Consider the following 22,813-nt stretch of genomic DNA (forward strand, 5'->3'; position numbering starts at 1 on the left):
ATGTTTGATCTCATAGGCCTCAGCATAAAACATTTGGGGTCGTTGTTGTGATCTGTGCAGAAGCAACATAGATGGTTCAGCAACACACGTAAGATCCAAGATGACGATGGCAGAAAAGGAAACTCAGAGAAACCGGATGCTCTGATACCATGTTAAGGGACCTGATAAAGCAATGAACAGAGAAAAGAATACTGGTAGATGATTATCTTTATTTAGCATGTGAGTGTATTTATATACATCATTCAGTTACCACGTATAAGTAAATGACAACAAAATGATAAGGATAAAGTTTAAAATTCAAATTTGAATCCTACAATAATCTTGGATTCTCAAGGATGGTAGTAACTGAAATTCCATCCGAGGATCATGTTCAGGATAGCCCTTTGATGGTTATCATTTCTGACAATCTGTCTGAAGCGAGATATAAAAAGATCAGAAAATGCAAAAAAAAAAATCAAGAAGATGCAAAAAATCAGAAAAATACAAAAGCATCATAAAAGTAAGAAAAAGATGGAGCATACATGTTTAACCGTAAAGGCAGGGTTTGGGGAGAAGGTGCTGACCCCTTCATCCTAGGTTGGACTCCCACCAGGTGTGCAGCTTCACTGATGGGCTCGGCAAGGTCTTGAGTGTCTTGAGGCCCACTCGGAGATTAGCCGATTCAGACCGATTTTAACAACATTGCTCAAGCCCTTCCAGAGCACAACAGTTAAAGGCACCCGCACGCACGCTCGATAGGAGTGGAACCCGAGATGAAAGGGTCAGCACCTTATCTCAAGGTGTGTGATAGTCAGGAGTTGATGGTCCCACTTCCGTTTGTGCAGAAGGGTCGGCAACTCATTGGTCGCCTTGACTGCATAAAAACATGGTGTGGGCCAACGCTTCAGATTCTTTGTGGGGCTTAGAACGCTGCGGATTACATGCCACCAGCTCTTGTACTTCCAAATTTGATACGTCTCATTTTGGAGGGAAGAAGATTTCCTACCGTTGGAACCAATCCTCTCTTATCTCTCACACCTCCTCCCCTCGCCCTCCAAGAGAGAGAGAGAGGGCCCTTCTTAGGCAACAATTCATATTGGGAAGTTGTCACCACCATAATCATAGCCATGATAGCAACAGCAATCACACCAAGAAGGAGAAAAGGATGAAGATGATGAGGGAACTGAGAATCCCTCTAACTTCCCCTCAATCTTTTCCCTCTTGCCTTGCAGCATCAATGGGAACTGCAGGAGCAACAGCATCAGCAGCCGCCTCTGCTGGCATGACAGTGAGCACCAGTGGCACTCCTGAAGAGGGAATAGCTGGGGACATTAGGTGGGGATGGAGCTGCTTGCAGGGGCCAAGGTCCGAGATGGAGGACGATGTGGTCGTTCGTTCCGACTCTCTGGACGGCTTCGACTACGCCGCGGTCTTCGACGGGCATGCCGGTTTCTCCTCGGTCCAATTCTTGAGGTTTCCCTCTTCTTTCATTGGATTTCATCACCACCCACCTTGTTGTTTATTGTTTTCTTGCTGTTTTCTATATGGTTGTCTTTTTTGTTTTTCTTGAAACTCACTGGTGGTTTCATGAGAAGATACAGTTTCTTTTATTTCGGTCCCAATTTGAGGTTTCCCTCTTCTTTCATCACCACCCATCTTTTGGTTTCTCTCTTTGCTGATGCTTTTGATATGGTGTTCTGTCAATTCATGTCTGGATACCGTTTCTTTGGTTTTGCGTGGTGATTGGAATTCTCGGAACGAAATTGAAGCTTTGTTCAATTTGGTTTAGTTCATAGAGAGACATAATTTGGGGGTCCTCATTAGATTTCATCACCACCCATCTTCTTGTTTCTTGCTTTCTTTCTGCTTTTTATGTGATGGCCTTCCAGTTCATGTTTAGGTAGACTTTCTTTTATTTTTAGTGGTGGTTGCTGATTCAAATCACCAGAACTAAATTAAAACTTTGTTCAATTTGGTTTAGTTCATCAAGAGTTATGTAATTCATTGGTCAGGGAAACGCATGAAAATACAATGAAAATTACACCGCAAACAATTTGTTCATTTCCAGAGAAATGCAATTCTTTACGACTTCGTGAATCACCAATTTTAAGTCAACCATAAAAAAACAAGTAGCGTGCAAGCTTATAAGCAAAACTTTCAACTATGCTCAGAACAAAGTAGAACATAAGGTCACATTGATTCTCAATCTTTGAACTTCCATTCTATTGTAGGAACAAGATAAGCCCAAAATTCAGTTGCTATTCACGTGTATTCTTACTAGGAACCATTTAGAAAGAACATATACAATATATTTGATTACATAAATAAATAATAACTAATAATTAAGGCTGTGAAAAAAACTCGAGCTCATTTAAAATCTAGGGTACAGTCTCTCGGCTTTAGCTTGTTCATTTAATGAACTGGCCAAGCTTGAGCCTGAATATAGGCTTATTAAGAGCTCGATAAGCTCATTCAAGCTTGTTTATAATTTTATCTGAAAACTAGAATTTAACTACTTATTTTACTCCACTTGAGAAAGCATAACAAGAGTTAATTTTTTCACCAAATATCTCAGCTTGAGATTCAACAGCCATGGCATACAAGCATACATATGCACATTCTAACATGCATCAGACGTACTCAAATACATTGTTACATACATATGTACCTTCCTAATTTCTCATTTGATCTGCATGAGTATTAATAAGGATACTTATGCCTGTCATTTAAAAAAATTGCACCTTCATAGAAGTATGATGCTTTTAACCTCATCTGCTGGCTTGAAATTGTGTTCAGGGATGAATTGTACAAGGAGTGTGCTGCAGCTTTGCAAGGAGGATTGCTTCTGAAACAGAGAGATTTCACTACCATAAGAGAGGCAATACAGATAGCTTTTGCAAACGTTGATTCAAAATTACTTAATTGGTGAAGACTCGGTTTGCCATTTAAATCAAGACATGATATGTTCGATATTAACTTCTTTTAATCATTATGTCTAGTGCTTGCCTGAAAGCCATAGATATTTTTTATATTTTCCACAGGCTAGAACAAGTGGGGACAGATATTGATTCTGGTTCAACAGCTACAGTTATGTTTGTAGGAGGTGATATGCTGATCATTTCACATGTTGGTGATTCATGTGTGGTATTTGTCCGACTATGTTAAATTTTTTACATATTATATCACCAATAATTCATTTGAAACTTCTTATGCCATTTGAATTCATCATAAAAAGAATCCTCTACATAATGAATATCTATAACTTGGAACAATTTTTTCTTGGCTAATGCTTCACATGTTGCAGGCTCTATCTCGTTATGGAAAAGCTGAAGTTTTAACTAGTCCTCACCGTCCTTATGGTAATAACAGAGTTTCTTTGCAAGAAATCAACAGAATCAGAGAAGCTGGTGGATGGGTATGGTTCCTGTCTTCGTTTTCATTTACCCATTTATGTGATGATGTCTCTTCATCTTCATTTCTGCTTGCTGCTTTCTCATGAACTGCAATGTATTAGCAAAAATTATTTGCATGTATTGTAGTTTCTTTATCTGGAGTGGTGGCAGCTAACCTAAAATTACTGATACTGATATGCCAGTTTTAGGACTCCAAGCCTAAGCAGTGATCCGATTTTTTATTTTGTATGAAATAGTTATCCAGTGTGCCAGTCAGAAATATCTTCTTTAAGTTCCTTTACCCTGGTGTGTCATAAAGCAGCTCTCTTTCTCTTTTTTTCTGATGAAGATATCCAGAGATAAACCAAGACACATGATTCACTTAGGTTTTCTTATGCTATATGTTCATGTTTAAGAGCTAAGTTGTGAAATTTTCATCATGGTAATTTGCCACCATAGGTTGGAATAATGCACAGTCATCCATGTTTACTTCTGTCATAGTCAATACTCCTGATGTAAGTCTCTCAGAAGCTCTATTTTAGAAAGAAGTATATGTGAGAGGATAACTAGACTTGTATTTAGACTTGCCTCGAGGAGAAAACAAATGCTTACATGATCCATATTCGGCCCAAAGTTTCCAGGAATAGTGCCTTGTACTTAGGCTCATGTTTTTTCTTTGATGTGGAGAATACCACTGCTATGGTTTTGACATCCCGTTATGGGCTGAGAGGTGTCACATTGACCATGGACTTGAGTCAGTGTCCGCAAATGTAAAACTTCATGAGTACTCCCCCCTTCCCTCTGGGGGTAGTTTCCTATTTGGCTTGGGCATTGCAGCAAAGGACACACACCCCGGGTATCGAACTCTTGACCTCCTACAACTTGAAAGCCTTAAGCCAACCCATATAGCCAGGTGTGTGGAGCCCTTGTGGGTTGTAGTTAGGTCTATGTGCCTTACAGCTAGCCTTTTTCTGTTTCTGATTTGATTTCTTTGTTATGGAACTCTTGGACAGTGATTAACTTTCTGTGATCCTGGTATCACAATTTGTTTGTGATTCAGCTGCCTTATTTTGAGTTTTCTCATCTCATGAACTAGCATTTGGTTCTCTAACTAGTCAAGGGCTTCACCACAGGCAATAGATTAACTAATAAGTGGAGAAACAGGATTCTTAAATAGAAGTGTCCTAGTGACAGCTTCATCGACGCTTTCTATTTGTACTAGAATGTATATCAGCATAGTGGCCTTAGAAAGGAACATATAGCCAGCTAGTTTAGTTCAGAGCCAATTGTTCTTGGTCTAGATATACAAAGGTATGGTATTTGGCGTTTCTTTGTAAATGATGTTCTATGCTTTTAGCACTGTATAAACCAGAAATGAACATGGAATATTTTTCATGTTTTATCTTTTAGGAAACCTCCCCACTTAATTTTATTTTCATTAAACATTTAAGAGATCATTTGGGGCATCAGTTGATTTTGAGTACCTGTTATTCCTATTCATTTATCTTCCTGCTTTATTTTTTTAATAAATCATTGAAAGTCACATGTTTTATAGTGTTAAGGCTCCTAAGACATCGAATTTCATCAGCTTTTCACCCTAAACAATGTGAATACGTTATTAAATACAATGATAAGCATAATATGCCTGAGATGGGACCATGACACTGATTGGCTATGGGGATTTAGATAAGAAGTGGACACCATTGATTTTTCTTTGTAGTGTGGTTCCCATTGTCTTTTAATAGTTTGTGTTGCTGAAATCCACGTTTTTATAATGTTAAGGCTGTTAGTCAATTGGTAGACATTGAATTTTGTAGTTTTTCACCCTAACCCTAAATATTGTCAGTATATTATTTGGATCAGATAATAAGCATAATATGCTTGAGATGGGAACATGACACTGACTGGCTATATAGATTTGGATAAGAAGCGAACAACAGTGATTTTACTTTGTAATGTGGAACCTGTTGTTTCTTGATAGCTTATGCTGCCCATATAAACTCTAATCATTGGCTTCCAGATTGTGGATGGACGGATTTGCGGTGACATCTCTGTGTCTCGTGCATTTGGGGATATGTGTTTCAAGACAAAGAAAAATGAGTATGTTTCTTAAAAGCTTGATGAGACAAACAAACTATCAATGTGGTTGTATCAGTTTATAAGATATGCTATTTCTGATCTTTTTCTTTCTTCCCTCAAAAGGATGTTGAAGGAGTTGAAGAAGGGAGATGGACGAGGAAATTTATTTCCCGGTAATTGTGTTTACATTTTTTTCTTGATTTTGTTTTCTCATACAATTGCAGCAGTTCCAAAATCTCATTTGTTATGAAAGTTATTTAGCGAGGTCCTTCCCTGGGATAAACTATTATACATGAAAACTTATGTATGAGGAAAACAGAATCACCATATCTTTCAAAGGAAGTGCTTATTCTGTGTAAATGCAGTTATTTGTGTATGTGCACATGTGAAACAAATTAAAACCAAAGTTTCACAATAGATTTTCATTATCACAGTTAACAGATACAATATAAAGATATAAGTTGCCTAAAACTGGATGCCCTCAGTGTACAAATCAAAAGATGAAAATGTATTCTCACATTATTTCTTTCATGTTTTATCTTGTTGGCTAGAAGCTTGTGCTAATTCATGTGGTTGAGATGATATGTTAAGAATAATTTTAGTGAATCAAATGTTCTCTATATTTTTTAGTGGTCAAAAAATTAAAAACATATTGGTTCCTTGTATTCAATACCGAAATTGGTGGTGTTTCTTGGTCATGCAAGGTCACTTTCTGTACTGGTGATACCATAGTAGGTCCAATAATTTCATCATCATGGACTTGTGATTATGCATGGTGGGTTCTCCTTACATGTGGACACACAGGTTTAACTTTTTATGTTATCAAGTCATGTTGTGGTCGCAAGGATATCATGGTTGAATTCGCATATCACGAGCACCAAGTCTTGGACATCATATTGAGAGAGCTAGTGACGACAATAGATGGATGATTAATAATATTGAAACATTATTTTAATTCTTTGTTGGTGGCACCTTAAGTTGTCAGCTTGATTTTATTGTGTAATCAGATAGCAGTCCTCATATCAAAGAACATGGCATCAAGAGACATGTACATGAATAGCTGTTTGTCCTTTAATTTTCATCATCCCATGTTCATTGACATTGAGCATGCAGATGTAGTGAAGCTCTTACACATGCAGTTGTCCAACGCCTGGTATTAACAAAACAAATTTCCTTATATACCCTCTCATTATTGTCAAAAGCACTTTTGTATTTGCAAACCCTTGATATGTCCACTCATTTGAAGAAATCTATTATGAAAATTTTAATACTAATATTATAAACCCTTGATATGTCCACTCATTTGAAGACATCTATTATGAAAATTTTAATACTAATATTATATATATATATATATATATATTGTTACTGGAACTATTTACCTTATACAAAGTCTATGGGTTATTTTTACCCTCAATTGTGTGGCCATGTTATGCCAGTCACTGTTCCACTCTGAAAAACTTTTGGGGCACTCTGTGATCCCTTTGCCAGATGCTCCTGGCTACTATATTTTTATTGGAAAATATGAGATTGCTGTGAAAATCTCATATTCGACTCCTAACATGATGCTACCTTGCAAGTATAAGTTTACTGTCCTACGGTCACATGTTAGTCTTCACATGATAGCATACATACCTCACCTCTTAAATGCAATTGTTGGTTTTATCATGGGTACCTGCTGATGCACTATTTTAAATAGACTTGGTAGCACGAAAGGGAAGTCATTGATTGCAATCTGCAAGGAAGTTTATCATCAACATCCATCAGTTTTTCCGTACAGAAAATTACTAGTTGTTATGGGACCAATAATTTTTCTTTGATTATTTTGATAGGAGATGAATGATATGCAAATATTTTCAAAAATTCATTAGCTTCTAGCAAGAGTAATTGAAGCTCGGTGATTGTTAATCCTGTCCGTAAGATTGGATATCTCTGTATTTCTCAAAATTGTATGTTTTTGTTCAAGCCCCAAAAGGAATAATCTCTTTAGTCTAAGGTAAAGTTTTCTGGTTGATTTATATGTATTTTGTGTTATTTCCAGGGTGCAAATGAAGGGTGACTAGGTTACTGCTTCTCCAGACATATACCAAGTATCTCTTGGTACAGATGCAGAATTTTTGTTGCTGGTATCTGATGGCCTGTGGGATTACATGAGCAGGTTTGCCAAGTCAAACGTGTTGAAGTATCTTGTAGTCACATGAGTGCTTGACCACTAAGCTATTTCATGTTATTGTTTTCAGTTCAGACGCCGTACGTTTTGTCAGAAATCAACTTCGTCGGCATGGTGATGTTCAGGCAAGTCTTATCTTCATGGTTTCCATTTCATTCTGAATAAGATGCCCATAGTGACTCATGCCTCATTTCTCTTGCAGTCCGCTTGTGAAGTGCTGGCTCTTGCTGCCTTGGTACTTGACCATATATCTTGTGATACTGATCCTGAATTCATATGCTTTAAGAATTTTTCTAGCTCTTATAAATTAGCAGTTTTTAAAGACCAGTCATATTTTGCAGGAACAAAACTCTCAGGACAACATAAGCATTGTTCTAGCTGATTTAGGGTATGTGATTTATTCGTTGTTCTTTACTGCAATGATAACTTTTGGCTGGGCCCATTTGAATGGCAGGTCATCCAGATGTTGATGTCTCTATTCATTATTCACCACGTAGAAACAAAGACATCCATCTAGAAAATGAGTTGTTCGGTTTGAAAATGAACCTTTTTTTCTTTCTTTTACATTTTGCTACTTATGAACGAAGTGGATTGTGGTTTCTTTTTCATAATTGTTTAAATGGAAAGTAGTTTCCAGGACATCATAAAGCCTTCAATTTGCAACTACATGTGCATACTGCATTTCTTTAATACATGAGTAACATAATCCTGGTCTTCTGATGGATTATGCAGAACCTTTTTCATTAGCATGCATATGACATCCAGATCGTTGCATCCTTCTTCACCAATTATGTTAAGCTACTATGCTACTACTGCTTTTGAGGCCATGTCATCGCTGAAGTATGAAGGTTCGATTTGTTTGCATGAGAACCAATTGGCAGGCCATGCCTCCTGAGCAAGACCAACAAAACCTTTTCATTGAACTTGGCCAAGCTTTTGCAACCATAAGCATAGTATCATTGGGAATTTGGTTGTCGTATATGTTGCATGAAGTTGCAGCCTTCTGAATATAGATGTAGATAACATGCAAAGAAGTCCATGTTTGTATGCCTTTGTAAATCATGATTTCCGTAAAGTTATTGAAAATATGATGAGCAATCTATATTTCATTCAGAATCATACTTTGTTATTTGAGAGAACCAATCTGCTATATGGCGAGCAGTGCTGTCATCCTAGTCATATCCAGCCAGGAGCGAAGGTTATTTATGATCGAGAATAGTAGAATGCAGAATAGTTTACAGCCAAGTTCATAGACAATTTCAGATTACTCGAGCATAATATGTTATTTGAAGTGAGAGGCAGAAAATTTGAGGGAATAAGGATTCAAGCTTTTAGTAGTATTTTGCTTTCCTCATTCTTTTCTATTACCCACCAGTAAAAACGATCTCCGTCTGTTTTTCTTGTTGGCATTTTGCAACTTGACAGTAATTGTTGTTTTCTAATAGTAATCTATTAGCTTATTGGGAGAAAAAGGCAATTGCTGCCAATCTGCCTCTCTTACCATGATATATATTAAAAAACCACTGGATGTTCAAGTAGGAAAAAACTCGGGCATTTCTTACAGCCTGGGAATATAGTATAGACCATTGCAATGCCTGCGCAGAGGCATTCCCTCCATGAAGAGGCCTACTGTGTTTCAAGCACCGGCTATACAAGGATTGGATAAAGACTGTATTACGACTTCGGTGACAGCTTACAAAATTGTTTCTATTCCTTGGACAACAACTTTGGGCATGTAAAAGTCAGGAAGACAATGATAAGATTGTATTTGTTCTTTGAAACTTGACAAATACATGATCTTTTCTCTTCCCAAACAGACTTTCATGGCTCAAGATTATCAAACTTGCCTCGGGTAGTAACAGCTCTTGGTTGTTAATCAATTTGCTTGTATCGCGCTATTAATCAAGCGCTTGATCTTGTATCATTAACCAATTTGCTTGTTTAGCCACAACTCAAGATCTCTTTTGATCTTGTATATTGAAGCTTCTCTCATGCGTTTTTGATAGGTGCTCTCTCATGTCGAAGCACATATAAAATTTGGGGCTAGTTCTCATAATGTCTGCCGAGTCCAGCATGACCATTAGTGGTTCTGAATAAAAGAGTTGATTAACACGGTATTGGCAAGCTTGAGCACCTTGGTAGGATAATCTAGAATTATGTCAAGAAAAGGATAATCTAGGAGTTTGCTTCCCAGCCAACCATTGAGCACGCAAAATTAAGGCAATGTCCAACCGTTTCCAATATCTGGGACCGTCTCCGCAACATCAAGCCCAAAAAGGATGAAAGATTCCTTTTTCTTTTCAAAGGATGAAAGATATTATTCCAAACATATCAAGACATGAAAGATCCAACTTAATAGCATAGATACATAACCGTCTTTGTATAATCTTCTGTGCTTGTTGCTCTTAGTAATATCAAGAAAACAATGTTCTATTTCAATAGTATACATGTTCACTGTAGATATGAGAAGTCAGATTTAAGCTCTGAAGCATGGCTTCCCCTTGCTTGTTGAAGACTATGGTCGAGATTCCACCATTGTTTATGTCTATTGCACGAAACCTACATCACCAAACAAACAGAAGCATATCATAAGTTAGCATTGTCTCTAGAAATTCTGATTGCAGTCCAGAGGGCAAGAAGAAAAAAGAACTATATACACAGTTGACATTACTCTGAAGGGCCTTTTTTCGTTTTCTGATAGGCTGAAGAAAATATTTTAGCCTATTAAATGTACATATGTAAATTACCAATCTCCAGTAAGTTAAAGGAGGATGGATGGGAACAAATAACAGATAGGTAAGCATATAGCCAAAACATAACCTCAATTCCAAGCAGAGTAATCAACATTTTGAAGCTAATCCATCAGCAAATCATAAACTTGAATCTGTGTTATAATTAACTTGAATCAACTGATAGTGCAAATTTAGACTGCAGAAAGGGGACATGCATCTTCAACCAATATTACAACCCAATCATGGCAAAAGGTGCATTAGGATAGTGGACCAGGTCATGGGTCACATGCTGCAGGTTCCCCAAGACCCCAGTAAACTGGGGATCTACATATTTTTTTATTATAAGCAGTCCCCAAAAATTTCAAAACTTCCAGGTGAATCCAAGTATCTGTTTCCAAAACAGTATGGGTTCAGTGAAGGGGGGCATATAGATGGGAATTTTGGTTGTTGGGTGACATGAAAGTTTAAGCCAGAAAGAATATCGCCACATCAAGATAAACATGTAAGATGCCCCATTTTTAAAAACTTTGATCCTATCCAGATCCATTCACAAATTCTTGCTAACAGACCAGACGCATAAGAGAAATGACAGCATGAAAACATTCTTTCATCGTTAAAGATAGCAGATAATTTACCTATCAGGATCCAACCCAAGTGCTGTACAAATCAAGGCCCGCAAAATTGATTTGTGTGTGACAACCAAAAAGTTTTCTCCCTGATGAAAATGGAAATAGATGCACTGAATCCAAACAATATAGCAAGAAAACGATGAATATTTGTTCAAGAAAAAAGTTGTCCACAAGCAGCTTACAGGTGTCATCAAAATTTCCTTCCATGCCTCTCTAGCAGTCCCCCACAGATTTCGAACAGGATAGATCCCGTTCACCTGAAAATTAGCAGGATCCTCCCTCCATGCAGTATATAAATCAGGGTATTCCTTCTGAGCGTCAACTGCCTCCAAACATAAAATGAATCATTTAACGGTGTATAAGAATATGAAAAAGATAAACCATTTGTATCCAATAGGACAGCATACAGACCATTTTTCATTCCCTCAAGAAAGTATAGATTTGCCTCTTTCAGTGATTCAAGGAAAATAAGTGGTGGTTCCCTTCCTTGCCATACAAGCTCAGCGCTCCGCTGTATTACACACCTAGCATTGAAGAACGTAAATAAACCCAATTGGTATGCATTTGAGAAGGAAAAAGGAAAAAAGAGGATCCATGGTAGTGTTCAAAACCAACAATCAACAACCAACTTTTTCAGGCTTCCAATCAAAAAGCAGTTTCCAAACCTTAGCACGTGAGATTGGACTAGAGAAACAACAGTCGAAACTTAAATTGGATAATGCCCTGCAGCACATCTCAGCCTGCTTTTTTCCAGCATCTGTTAGAATGGACAGATTTGAACTTCCCTGAAGTGGATGGTTTGGCAGGTTTAGTTAATTAATATGTTGGAAGCTGATAGAAACATGATCTCATTCTACAAGAAAAATTTAGAAACAAAACATTTATAAACACTTATAACTATTCATCATCAGAATCACTAGCAAAACCTAACAATGTGAAACTTTTCATATTCAGCTAGTAGAATATAATTACTAAATCATTAATGCAGGCATGTTTAAATAAGAAAGACTCAACAAAAGGAGGGAGAGAGAGATCTATCAAAACCTATAAATATGAAATTATTCATCATCCGCAGAGGTATCAAAACTTTTCATCTACAGGCTAACAGAATTTAATTTCTAAAACATTAATGTATCATGTTTAATGAAGAAAAACTGAATAAAAGGATAAAACCGACTGGGAAATTACTAGTATATGCAGACTGTACTTTTCCATTCAGGGACAATTTTGCTCCTAGATTTAGTGCGATGACTCGGGCAGTTTTTTACCTGAACCATGGTCTCAATCATATGAATGCAATGTTTCAAACTTGGATAACATTCCCGAAGTGCTAAACATTGTGCTCTCAAAACCAGTTCTAATCTACTAATAGAGAGCATAATGCATTTGACATCCCAAATCCTATAAGGCTGTAAATCTGCATTTACATGCTCATGAAAGCTTGTAATCTCATAACAAGAGAAAATTGGATGTTACTCTCTCACAAGCTATAAAACGAGTGAAGTATAAGCATGGAAATAGATGATTCAGATCTCAGTCTACCATATCTAACTTAATTAAAAGTAATGTTGCTAGAGTTTAGGTTGGGTTGGGCAACCCCTAACCAGATCATTAATCTGGTTAGACCCCCAGCCTTTTCAGATCCAACTTTACATGTAAAAGAGATCCTAATCAGATTGGACCTTTATTTTTATCTAGTTATATTTTATGTATTTAACACATTCACACTTAGAACCAAAAATTAGATGTAGTTAGATAATAGTGTAACTAATGATATCCAACTACATGAAACTGGGTCAGTTGGATATCCAAATCGAATGACCGCCAATTGACATCCTTAACTGGAGTCCAGTTGCCCTTTATGGAGAACTTTAAATCATCACAGAAGCTTATATTTGCATGTGTTTACTGAATATGCACATAAGTCATCCAAATATGCACAGCCTGTTAAAGTATATATATATATATATATATATTCTTGATGTAATAAGTAAAACCCATTAGGGGAATTTTAGCAATGTATTATTGGGAAAATGAAAGTCATTCCTTATCAAAAGAGAACTTTTGTTGTTTCCAAACCGCTTGAATTAATACACTCGGATGTTTGGGGTCTTGCTCCTATTGCCTCTAAAGAAGGATTTACTTATTATGTGATATTTGTGGATGATTATTCATGTTTTACTTGAATATTTTTTCTTAGGTACAAATATGAAGTTTTTAAAACTTTCAAAACATTTCACAACTTTGTCAAGAATCTTCTTAAAACCAATATTTGTATATTTCGGTCTGATTTTGGGGGAGAGTATATGTCAAAAGATTTTAAAAATTATTTGGAGAATCAGAGCATTTTACATCAAAGATCTTGTGCAAACACGCTTCAGCAAAATGGTTTGGCCGAAAAAAAACATAGGCATATAGTGAAAACCACTAGAACCCTGCCTAAAAATGTTTCAAAACACTTTTGGGTTGAAGTTGTGCTCATTTTGGTTTCCTTTATAAACAAACTTCCTTCAACCAAACTTCAAAATATTTCTCCCTGTGAGAAACTTTATAAAACTACCCCTGACTATTTGAGACTAAGGACTTCTGGACGTAAATGTTTTGTCCTTACAAATAAAAGTGACAAACTTTCACGAAGACTCATTCCTTGTGTTTTTCTTGGTTATGGAGAAACCCAAAAAGGATTTAGATATTGTGACCTTAAAAATGATAAACTCTATATATCAAGGAATTGGTTACCTTTATAGAGCAAGATAATTTCTTTGGTTTAGATGTGCCTATTAAATAAAATAATGATTACTTTTTTCTTGAATTGTTTCCTAAAAGTAATAGTGATATAAACAACAATGATGTTGTTAATGATGAACCTCAATCCAACATCCAGTATGGTGAGTCTATTGACATTAGTGGTGAACCTCAATCCAACATCCAGTATGGTGAGTCTATTGACATTAGTGGTGAACCTCCAATTATCCAATATGAAAGAAGAACTAGTGATAGATGTCCAAATGCTTTAGAACAATATTCTAGCATATAACCAAGCACTCTTAAGAAATCAACTAGAATACATAGGCCTCCAGATAGATTTGTATCATGTGAAAACTTCGCCTCTCAATATAAACTTGTCCTGAATTAATGAGTGCTATGAATAATGAAATACAAGCCTTAGAAAAATCAAAGAGTTGGGATATAAGGAGTTTTCCTCATGGAATGAAGAGAATAGGTTGTAAATAGGTGTTTAAAATTAAAACTAAGAATGATGAAACTTTAGAGAGACATAAGACTCTCAGGAATATGGAATAGATCATGATAAAACTTTTGCCCCAGCAGCTAGGATGACTTTCGTTAGAACTCTTTTAATTGTAGCTGCTATTAGAAGTTAGCCCATTTATCAAATGGACGTCAATAACGTTTTCCTCAATGGTGAATTGAATGAAAAAATTTATATGGACCCACCACCTGCATATGAGGTTCCTGTTGAAAATGCGCTTCACTTAAGGAAAGCCCTTTATGGTTTGAAACAGGCGCCTAAAACCTGATATGATCGTTTTAGTTCAGTTATGGTTAAACTTGGCTTTACTTCCTATTATACTGACATTGTTATGTTTATCAAGAGATTTGATGCAAGTATTGTTGTCTTCCTTCTCTATGTTGACGACATGGTCATCACTAGAGAAGACAAATAAGGAGTTAGTTTTATTAAAAATATTTTTAAAAAAAGCTTTGAAATGACTTATTTAAGCTTTCTTAGATATTTTTTAGGGATTGAGGTTGCATATTCTACTCGTGGCTATTTTTTAACTCCATCCAAATTTACTTCTGACATCATAGACAGGTCTGGAGAAAAAGGTAGACACTCATGAAGTGATAAATGCAAAAATGAAGATAGATGATGGCACACCACTGGATGAACCTACTCCTTACCGCCAAATGATTGGGGCCCTCGCATACCTGACCATTACCAGACCTTATATCTCACATGCAGTCCATACTGCATGTCAATTCCAGTACTCCCCTACTATTGTGCACATGAGTGTCACTATGTGTATCATTAGATATTTATAGAATTTTGTTTCTAAAGAGATTGTTTTGCCTTCCTCCTCTCCAGTCGAATTGATTGCTTATACTGACTCAGACTAGGGAGGAGATTCTAATGATAGATGCTCAACTACAGGTTTTCGTGTGCTTGTAGGTGACTCATTGATGTCTTGAAAATGCAAGAAGTAGCAGAAGGTGTCATTGTCATCCACTGAAGCTGAGTATCATGCCATGACCACCATAACATCTGAAATTGTGTGATTGAGAAGATTATTGAAAAACATGGGAGTGTGTATGCACTCACCCTCAAGGTTATACTATGACAATACAAGCGCTATCTACATAGCCGACAATCACATATTTCATGAGCGCATCAAACATATTGAAATGGACTGCCTCGAGAAGAGTATCTGAAGAAGACCATCATCCTGCCTTATGTAGCATCGAAATTTCAATTGGCCGACTTCTTTACGAAAGCTCTTCCTTCTCTCCGGTTTCATTTTTTGCTAGACAAAATTTCAATTATTACACTGTAAGTTTGAAGGGGAGTGTTAAAGTATATATATATATATATATTTCTTGATGTAATAAGTAAAACCCATTAGGAGTATTTTAATTATTTTTCCTTATGTAATTAGTTGTGTTCATTAGGGGCACTTTAGGTTTCTATTATTTTTGTAATTTATTCTTTTTATCAAAGGCATTATAATCCTTACAAGAGGAGTTAAACCCCTTATTTATACACAAAAGGAAGCAAAAAAGAGCCATTAGAAACAGCTACATTTCTAGCTGTTGGGAGCACTTCTGAATGGCTCTTTTTTGCTTCAATTTGTGTATAAACACGGGGTGTAACCCCTCTTGTATGTTAAGCTTGTTCTCAAGCATTCTCTTAATAAGATCCTATATTTTTTATGTGTTTGGTCCATGAGTGGCTTATGTGATTGTAATCTTGTGTTAACCCATAAGAGGTCCTTGTGCCATTTGCTATTGTGTTCTTGTATGCCCATAAGAGGCACTCCCTTGTATTACTTCGCCCATTTCATTATACAGCCATCAAATGTTAACATGCATAACCTCAAGACAAGCACATTGGAGAATGATTTCACAGTCTGACTAGAGAGAAAGAGAATCCCTATTTTGTTGAGAGAGAGAGAGGGCCTACTTTGTTGTACATTTTTATATATTCAAATTATATAGGCACCTTTTACAAACAAAAAGACTATGGGAATATCTTATGAATATTATATCAAAGAAAAAACAACTACCTTTTCAGATGTGATTCACATGTCTTACAATTGGTAGGGTGGCCTACCACATTTTATTCAACATATTGTTATGCATTCAGTTCAATATTTTCTAAACAATTTAAGGGCACAAACTCTACAATAAATCAAAGAACATTCTTGTTTCTGATCAATAACATCTGAGTCCAAATTAGTGGGAAGTCGAGAAACAAGTTTATTCAAATTTGACTATAGTAGAATATTCCCATTATCTGTTTATACTTTATGCATATACTATATGATTTTCATGTTTTCTGTTCTTTCTAATATTGCAGTATTTCTGCTCTGTAAGTTCATTTATGCATACATAAGATTTAATTCATTTTTACAGAAAATGTAACAGAGAAAGTCTGAAGATGTTTCTTTATCACTGGACAAAATAAAAGCACAAGAAGAAACAGAACAGATAAAAACTATGGCAGGGAATGCAGAAACTTAAACAAAACAATGACTAATGTGCCATGGCTTAATCTAGTTAAACAAGATTCTGGGTGATGTGACTGCTCTCACACCTGAATTCTGCTTTCTGCATTCCAGGAGCTAAGTCCATGCCTCACAAGAGTCACCTTTTTTGAAGTAGGCAAAGGTCCAGAGACAAGTGATGTTGTTGCACCTTTGAAATCATATGCACTACCAGTTATTGAAACATGTTTATCAACAGCTTCTGATGCACAGGCAAGTTCATCTGGGTCTTGAGATATGACAACATTTAAAGCACCTGCATAAGAAGTCATGCGATGCCACAAGATTAGAAAAGGTTTACAGTATGCACAGTGCATGTGCTGATATATCCACCATGAATATGACAAAAAGACAATGGATATAGGCCATATTAGACTATCAACAGAAGATAAAAAATCATTTCATGGAGAGTATATCTCAAGGAACAAGATCTAATATTCCAGACAACTATTCAAATTATTCACAGCTTTCTGCAGAAACAGACTCAGAAATCATCCCAACTTACGCACATAGGTATTAAATATTTGTCAAGGTTATCAAGTTTAAGTACCAAATGTTTTGGAGTGCCAGGGCAGTAGTTGGAATCCATAGAATATAAAGTGTAGTGATATGAATTAACAAAATTAACAGATCATTAAACACTACTAGTTTAATGTCCTTAAACTATCTATTTGAAAGATCCTACCTGTTAACAATTGAACTATACAAATATCAAATCTCAATACCAAGTATTACTGAACAAGATTGTAGATAATGACTAAAGATGTTGAAGGCACCATAAAAAAATCCACAAAGGATTGAGGCAATCAATCAAGAGATGGATGATCTTCAATTATGTCAGAATGAAAAATCTTCACACGTAAAAGACTTATCTAGGAAAAGAAATAATTGGAAGGAAAGTTACATGTCCACTAATCTGTGTGATGTAGCGTTCAACCAATTTCTCCATCCTATTGACAGTCACTACATGACGCAAATATCAAAATCTCTGAAACATTATCCTATGATACAACTATATGCAGACTTAAGGTGTACACCATTTCAGCACCAGCAACTCTGTAATCCAATGGGATGGTTCCATAAAAACAGTATGGCACCATCCTCGCTGTTTTCTGCCCCAGATAGCACAGGAAGTTAGGTGGTACATCATGTGCGGAGAAAAGGAAATGCTGTTTTCTGCCAGATATTGAATAAGCAATTGATGTTGAGATTCTAAGAGGACCAATTCAGATCATATATGAAGGTGCAACGACAGCTAACACACTCAGGTGCTAGAATAGCAGGACGGATTAACAATAGCAGCTCCTACAAATAGAAATGGTAACAGATCCTCATTACATTAACCGCGTCGTTAATATGCATCTTCATCTATCATAATGATCATGATAGCGAGTAAACAAGTTCCCCTCCCTCACTCCCTCCCAGCTCCCTCTCAAAACGGAAAAAAACTTGTATTTTACAAATGGTGCAGAGTTAGTTGGGATAACATTTGGTAATGGCGACATGACTGAAACGATTCATTATTTTTTTATTTTTTGGTTGTTTTTCATGAGACTAACCTTACAGATGTAATCTACATGTTTTTCTTAGTGGGAATTAGCTCTGAGATCATTAAGGCTTCAAAAATCAACGGCCTACAATGTGCAATACTTTCCGGGTCATAAAATCATGTTTTTTCATCGAAAAACATGATCCAAAAAGCCGGTTCCCACTATTTTGAACATGCTGAATCCATCCATGAGGTCGGATTGGATCAAAACAACCCACACCATGGAAATCCAGAGGCGTTTGTACGTAATGGCGCCACTACCAAATGTTACCCCCGAGTTAGTTCCCTCAAAAACAACTCCATCCACAACTTACTGAACTCCGAAATCTTGCGACAGTTACAAAACCAATTTCCCCACACCAGGCAATTTGTTGATTGATATGCTTACATTTATAAGTACAATTTAAGTTCAAGCCTATGCACTATGAATCCACAAAATCGACAAGTAAACGAAAAAGAAAAAAGAAAAAGAAAAATTCTATTAGGGGTGTTATAGAATGCACCCACTTATTCATAAACCTGGTTTAAACCGAGACGTTGCAATTGCTATCCACAGTGCAACATCTCAAATTCACTACAGTTTTCTGGATAAGTTGGTTTATCAACACACACACTAAGGGCGCTAGAGGAAGGGACATTACCATCTTTTGATGTAGCCTTAACTGATACAGAAGATGAAGATGAAGCAGGAGGAGAGGTGTACTGAGCATAGCATGTAAGCTTGCTCGAAGAAGGAGAGGAAGGCCATCTTCGATACTTGTGGATACAACAAGGGATCTGTTGGGCCGTGTCATTAATCCACCACCTAAACTCTGGTGCCCCAACTTGAACCAGCAGCCCACCACCCATTCTGAAAACCAAAACTTCAAGAAAGAAGCACACCAACAACCTCAAATGCTTGAGGTTGAAATTGATTGAAGAGGAAGTCCCTACACCCCACTTGGAGGGAAGAGCAGTGGAGGCTGTGTTGCGTTTGTATAACAAAAGTATGGCAGGAGAGGTTAGAGATTAGAAGTGCCAGTTAACTGACAAGGAGAGGTTTGGGAGCAAAAGCATCTAGTCCACAGACAAGGAGGCTTACTGGGGGTTTGTTTTTCTCTTGTTGCCCTCATCGGATTGGGCAAAGCAAAAATGAGTGTACCAAAATCATTCCATGAAGCACCAGCACCAGCACCAGGAATGTTTTTTTTTTTCTCTTCATAAAAAATAAAAAATCATTCCTGGTGCTGCATGTGGATATGAGGCAGAAAGGCCCAGATTACAACGTATCACAAGGATCCTCACCCCCTCAGTGAGAATATCCGTTCCATGTGATATATCATATAAACCACCGAATCCCCCCCTCCCCTTCTTCTGGAAGCAGATCAGGTCATGTTGAACATGATCGTTTTTGCTCATGCCGACATCGTGGCCATCCGATTTTAATTTTAAAAAGCTCAAAAGTCAACAAAACCACGTGGCATTCATCCAAAATGTGAGATAGACTTGCGGGTATAAACGTCACCGGAGCAATTTGCTTCTGTGAAGTCTGCGAAGTAACATTAGTATATATAGAATACCATAATCACGAGTGTTGAAGATAATTCTGATAATCCTTCTAATTGCATCCAACCCGTGACCATTCAATTTCTTGTATGAAGAGATATTACCAATGGGTTTAAGAGGAGTCATGTTGATTATGTAAATTGTAGTGTGCATACATTCATCCAAAGATTCATGTTTCACATTCTTTACACGAACTATGCTGTGAATAGTCTCGCCCAAGTGCTTATTCTTGCGCTTGTATTATCCCAAAAAACTTGCCTTCCATTCATTTTCAAGAAAGTATAAAACTGATGAGATTTATATTCACCAATAGAATATGATCTTAAGCAACCAATCTTATAATGAAATTCATTCTCAACCAATTCTTTGAATTTGCAAAACTTTTCAAGCACCTCAAAATTTTCTTTAAGAAAATATGCCAAAGTATATCTACTGAAATCACCAATAAATATTTTCATATACTATAGTCATGTGTAATAAGGCATATCTATCTTTTCAAACACATCAGTATGCACCAATTCAAGTGGCCAAGAAGTCCTCGTTACTCTCACTAAAAGAAAATTTGTGTAGCTTCTCATACTAACAACCAACACAAATTGTATTTGATTTGCCTTCCAACTATGGCAAACCACATATGAAACCATGTTATTCTATATAATTGAGTCTATCATAATTCACATGACCAAGTCTATAGGACAAGTCATATCCACATAAGAGTTACTAGCATATATAATATATAGCTTATCAATCTTTTTATCAAATATCACTAAATCACTTGAAATTTAGTGTTGTCATATATTTTCACATCATCTAGGCCAAATATAACATGAAAATCATAACTGGTAATTTGAGAAACTGGGAAAAGATTGTTTGTCATACCTAACACATAGTATACATCTTTCATTGGTTGAGAAGTACTAAAAGACGAGGTCAAGACAAGTCTCACACACTGTCAACTGGATAGACTATATCAATCTACATTAACAATAATATATGTCCCTTTATATGCAAGCAAGTCTATAAACAACTCTCATCGGCTAGTCAAGTGATTAGAACACCCAAAATCAATGATCCAATCAGAAGTGTAGTCAATGAATGAAGACTTCAACAACCTAGAAGAGCATACATCAATAGCAGATGAAATGAGTACCCATCATTCTGTATCTCCCCCTTGAATGGTACTGTGAGAAGCATAGTTGCGCTGTTTAATCTTCACCATGCGGTCTTTCTGAACATGACCCTATTTTCCATATCTATAACAAGTTTCATTAAATTGTAGCTTTTTATTGTTATTAGGTTGATGAAAGTTTCTTTGCTTATTATCTTGAGTGCCTCTATTTTTCCACTTTTCTTTTGAAAACTTATTGAAATGTTTCATTTATTAAAAAACAAAGCTTCATCATCTTTCTTAGAGCACTCATCAACATCATTCATTTGATTCATGAGTGATTCATGATTCACTAATAAAATTTTCAATTCAAGCAAAGTTGGTTGTTTAGGCGAACCCACTAAACCTTATTTTTCATTGATACGGGACAAAAGCTATTTCAACAAAAGGAAAGATTTTCATTCGTCCAATATAAAACACTCTGACTTCTTCCTTATTCAACAAAATCATTCCTAGGTGAAACCAGTAAACCTTTTTTAATCGATATGAGACAAAAGTTATTTCGACAAAAGGAAAGATTTTCATTCATCCAATATAAAATGCTTGGCTTCTTCTTTATTCAACAAAGTCATTCCTTTTCTTGGACCCAAAACTCTAGTCTTAAGAGCCGCAAATGAACAAAGTTCTGCATATTTTGACCTCATAACTATTGCATGAAGCTTTCTAGTTCTAAAGGTGTTCCTATATAAGTTGCCAGCAACCAGTCAATGCCTTCACTACAATGATGAGGGTCAATAGCAGCAAGTCTTTTAAAGCGAGAAAAAAACTCACCGTTGTTGATCAAGCAATAACGGCAAGAATTTTGTCTTCGCTAATTGATGGGCAATAGCGGCAACATAAATATTGTGTTGTTATTACTCTGCTATAGCCATAAATCTCACCATTCAATAACGGCGAGCTGGATCAGACCTTGCCCTTGCATGCATCTTGGCGTTATAAACATACTTATAGCGGTGACATCTACATGTCCTTGTTAAAGACATATGTATAATGACGAGATTCTTTGCCATTAAATATTACTGTTAAAATACTTTAATAATAATATTTAATGGCCACATAATCCTGTCATTATAGATCAATAATAGAAGAGATAGATCACGTCATTATAGGGTTTTACTAGATAACAATGACAGTTATGTCATCGTTATAGAGTCGTATTTAAAAAGGGCTCGATGGACCCTCTCTCTCTCTCTCTCTCTCTCTCTCTCTCTCTCTCTCTCTCTCTCTCTCTCTCGCACCGAACTGCCGGCCTCCTCCCTGCTCGGGTGACACCATCGATGGCCACCTCCTTATCCTCTTTCATGCTTGGGTGACACTGGTGATGAGTTCTTTCTCTATGTATTTCTCTGGTATGTGTTCTCTCTCTTTCATTTTTTTAGGGTTTCATTGTCTCTCTTGCTTGCATCCTCAGGCCGAGAATGCTGAGGTCCTCCAAGGAAGGGAAGGAATTGTAAGCCGTGTTGAAAACCCCATTAAAAAATATGAGGGTTGATGTAGTTGTGGGCAATCCAGGGAAAGAAAGATTTGCATAGGGACCTTATATATAGCGTCAAGGAGGTCTGGGCATTTCAACACCAAGTTCACAAAGTAAAAACTTTATCAGATGAATTGGCTAGAACACTATATTCGGGGGTCATGAATCCTTCTTCATGAACCTGGAGTGCCTAATATGGGGCAACAAACACAGGAAAATTGCTCATTTGTCTCACTTAGGTTCTGCATACACAGACCAACTCCATTGACCAACACCAAAATAACAACAAGAACAAAATAACTAACTCCATTGG

General features: G+C 36.6%; 1 protein-coding gene and 1 pseudogene across 2 annotated transcripts; one reads left to right on the forward strand and one right to left on the reverse strand.

The window, feature by feature from the left end:
* The first annotated feature begins 991 nt into the window (after positions 1-991).
* Positions 992-8,602, forward strand: LOC149819762 (putative protein phosphatase 2C 5; annotated as a pseudogene). Its single transcript, XR_016426644.1, has 11 exons — positions 992-1,452; positions 2,776-2,904; positions 3,021-3,123; positions 3,284-3,394; positions 5,392-5,475; positions 5,574-5,623; positions 7,492-7,608; positions 7,691-7,745; positions 7,823-7,855; positions 7,962-8,008; positions 8,353-8,602. The product of XR_016426644.1 is annotated as a putative protein phosphatase 2C 5 (transcript).
* A 1,298-nt stretch (positions 8,603-9,900) lies between these two features.
* Positions 9,901-19,373, reverse strand: LOC149819763 (putative 2-carboxy-D-arabinitol-1-phosphatase). The gene is made up of 7 exons (XM_089982524.1): positions 18,955-19,373; positions 16,815-17,020; positions 11,647-11,766; positions 11,393-11,492; positions 11,164-11,303; positions 10,988-11,067; positions 9,901-10,179 (listed from the first exon to the last, which is right to left on the reverse strand). The coding sequence occupies exons 1-7, from the start codon at positions 19,160-19,162 to the stop codon at positions 10,056-10,058; spliced, it is 978 nt and encodes a 325-aa protein (XP_089838650.1). The 5' UTR covers positions 19,163-19,373; the 3' UTR covers positions 9,901-10,055.
* Between the last annotated feature and the right edge of the window lie 3,440 nt (positions 19,374-22,813).

Source organism: Nuphar pumila, chromosome 12 (assembly GCF_984573655.1).
Source record: "Nuphar pumila chromosome 12, dmNupPumi1.hap1.1, whole genome shotgun sequence".
Classification (NCBI taxonomy): Eukaryota; Viridiplantae; Streptophyta; class Magnoliopsida; order Nymphaeales; family Nymphaeaceae; genus Nuphar; species Nuphar pumila.

Coding starts and splice junctions, on each gene's coding strand:
- LOC149819763 (XM_089982524.1), bottom strand. CDS start 19,162: ATGGGTGGTGGGCTGCTGGTTCAAGTTGGGGCACCAGAGTTTAGGTGG. Junction 11,493..11,646: donor GTCCAATCTCACGTGCTAAG/GTTTGGAAACTG, acceptor TGTGTAATACAG/CGGAGCGCTGAGCTTGTATG. Junction 10,180..10,987: donor CTTGGGTTGGATCCTGATAG/GTAAATTATCTG, acceptor TTGGTGATGTAG/GTTTCGTGCAATAGACATAA.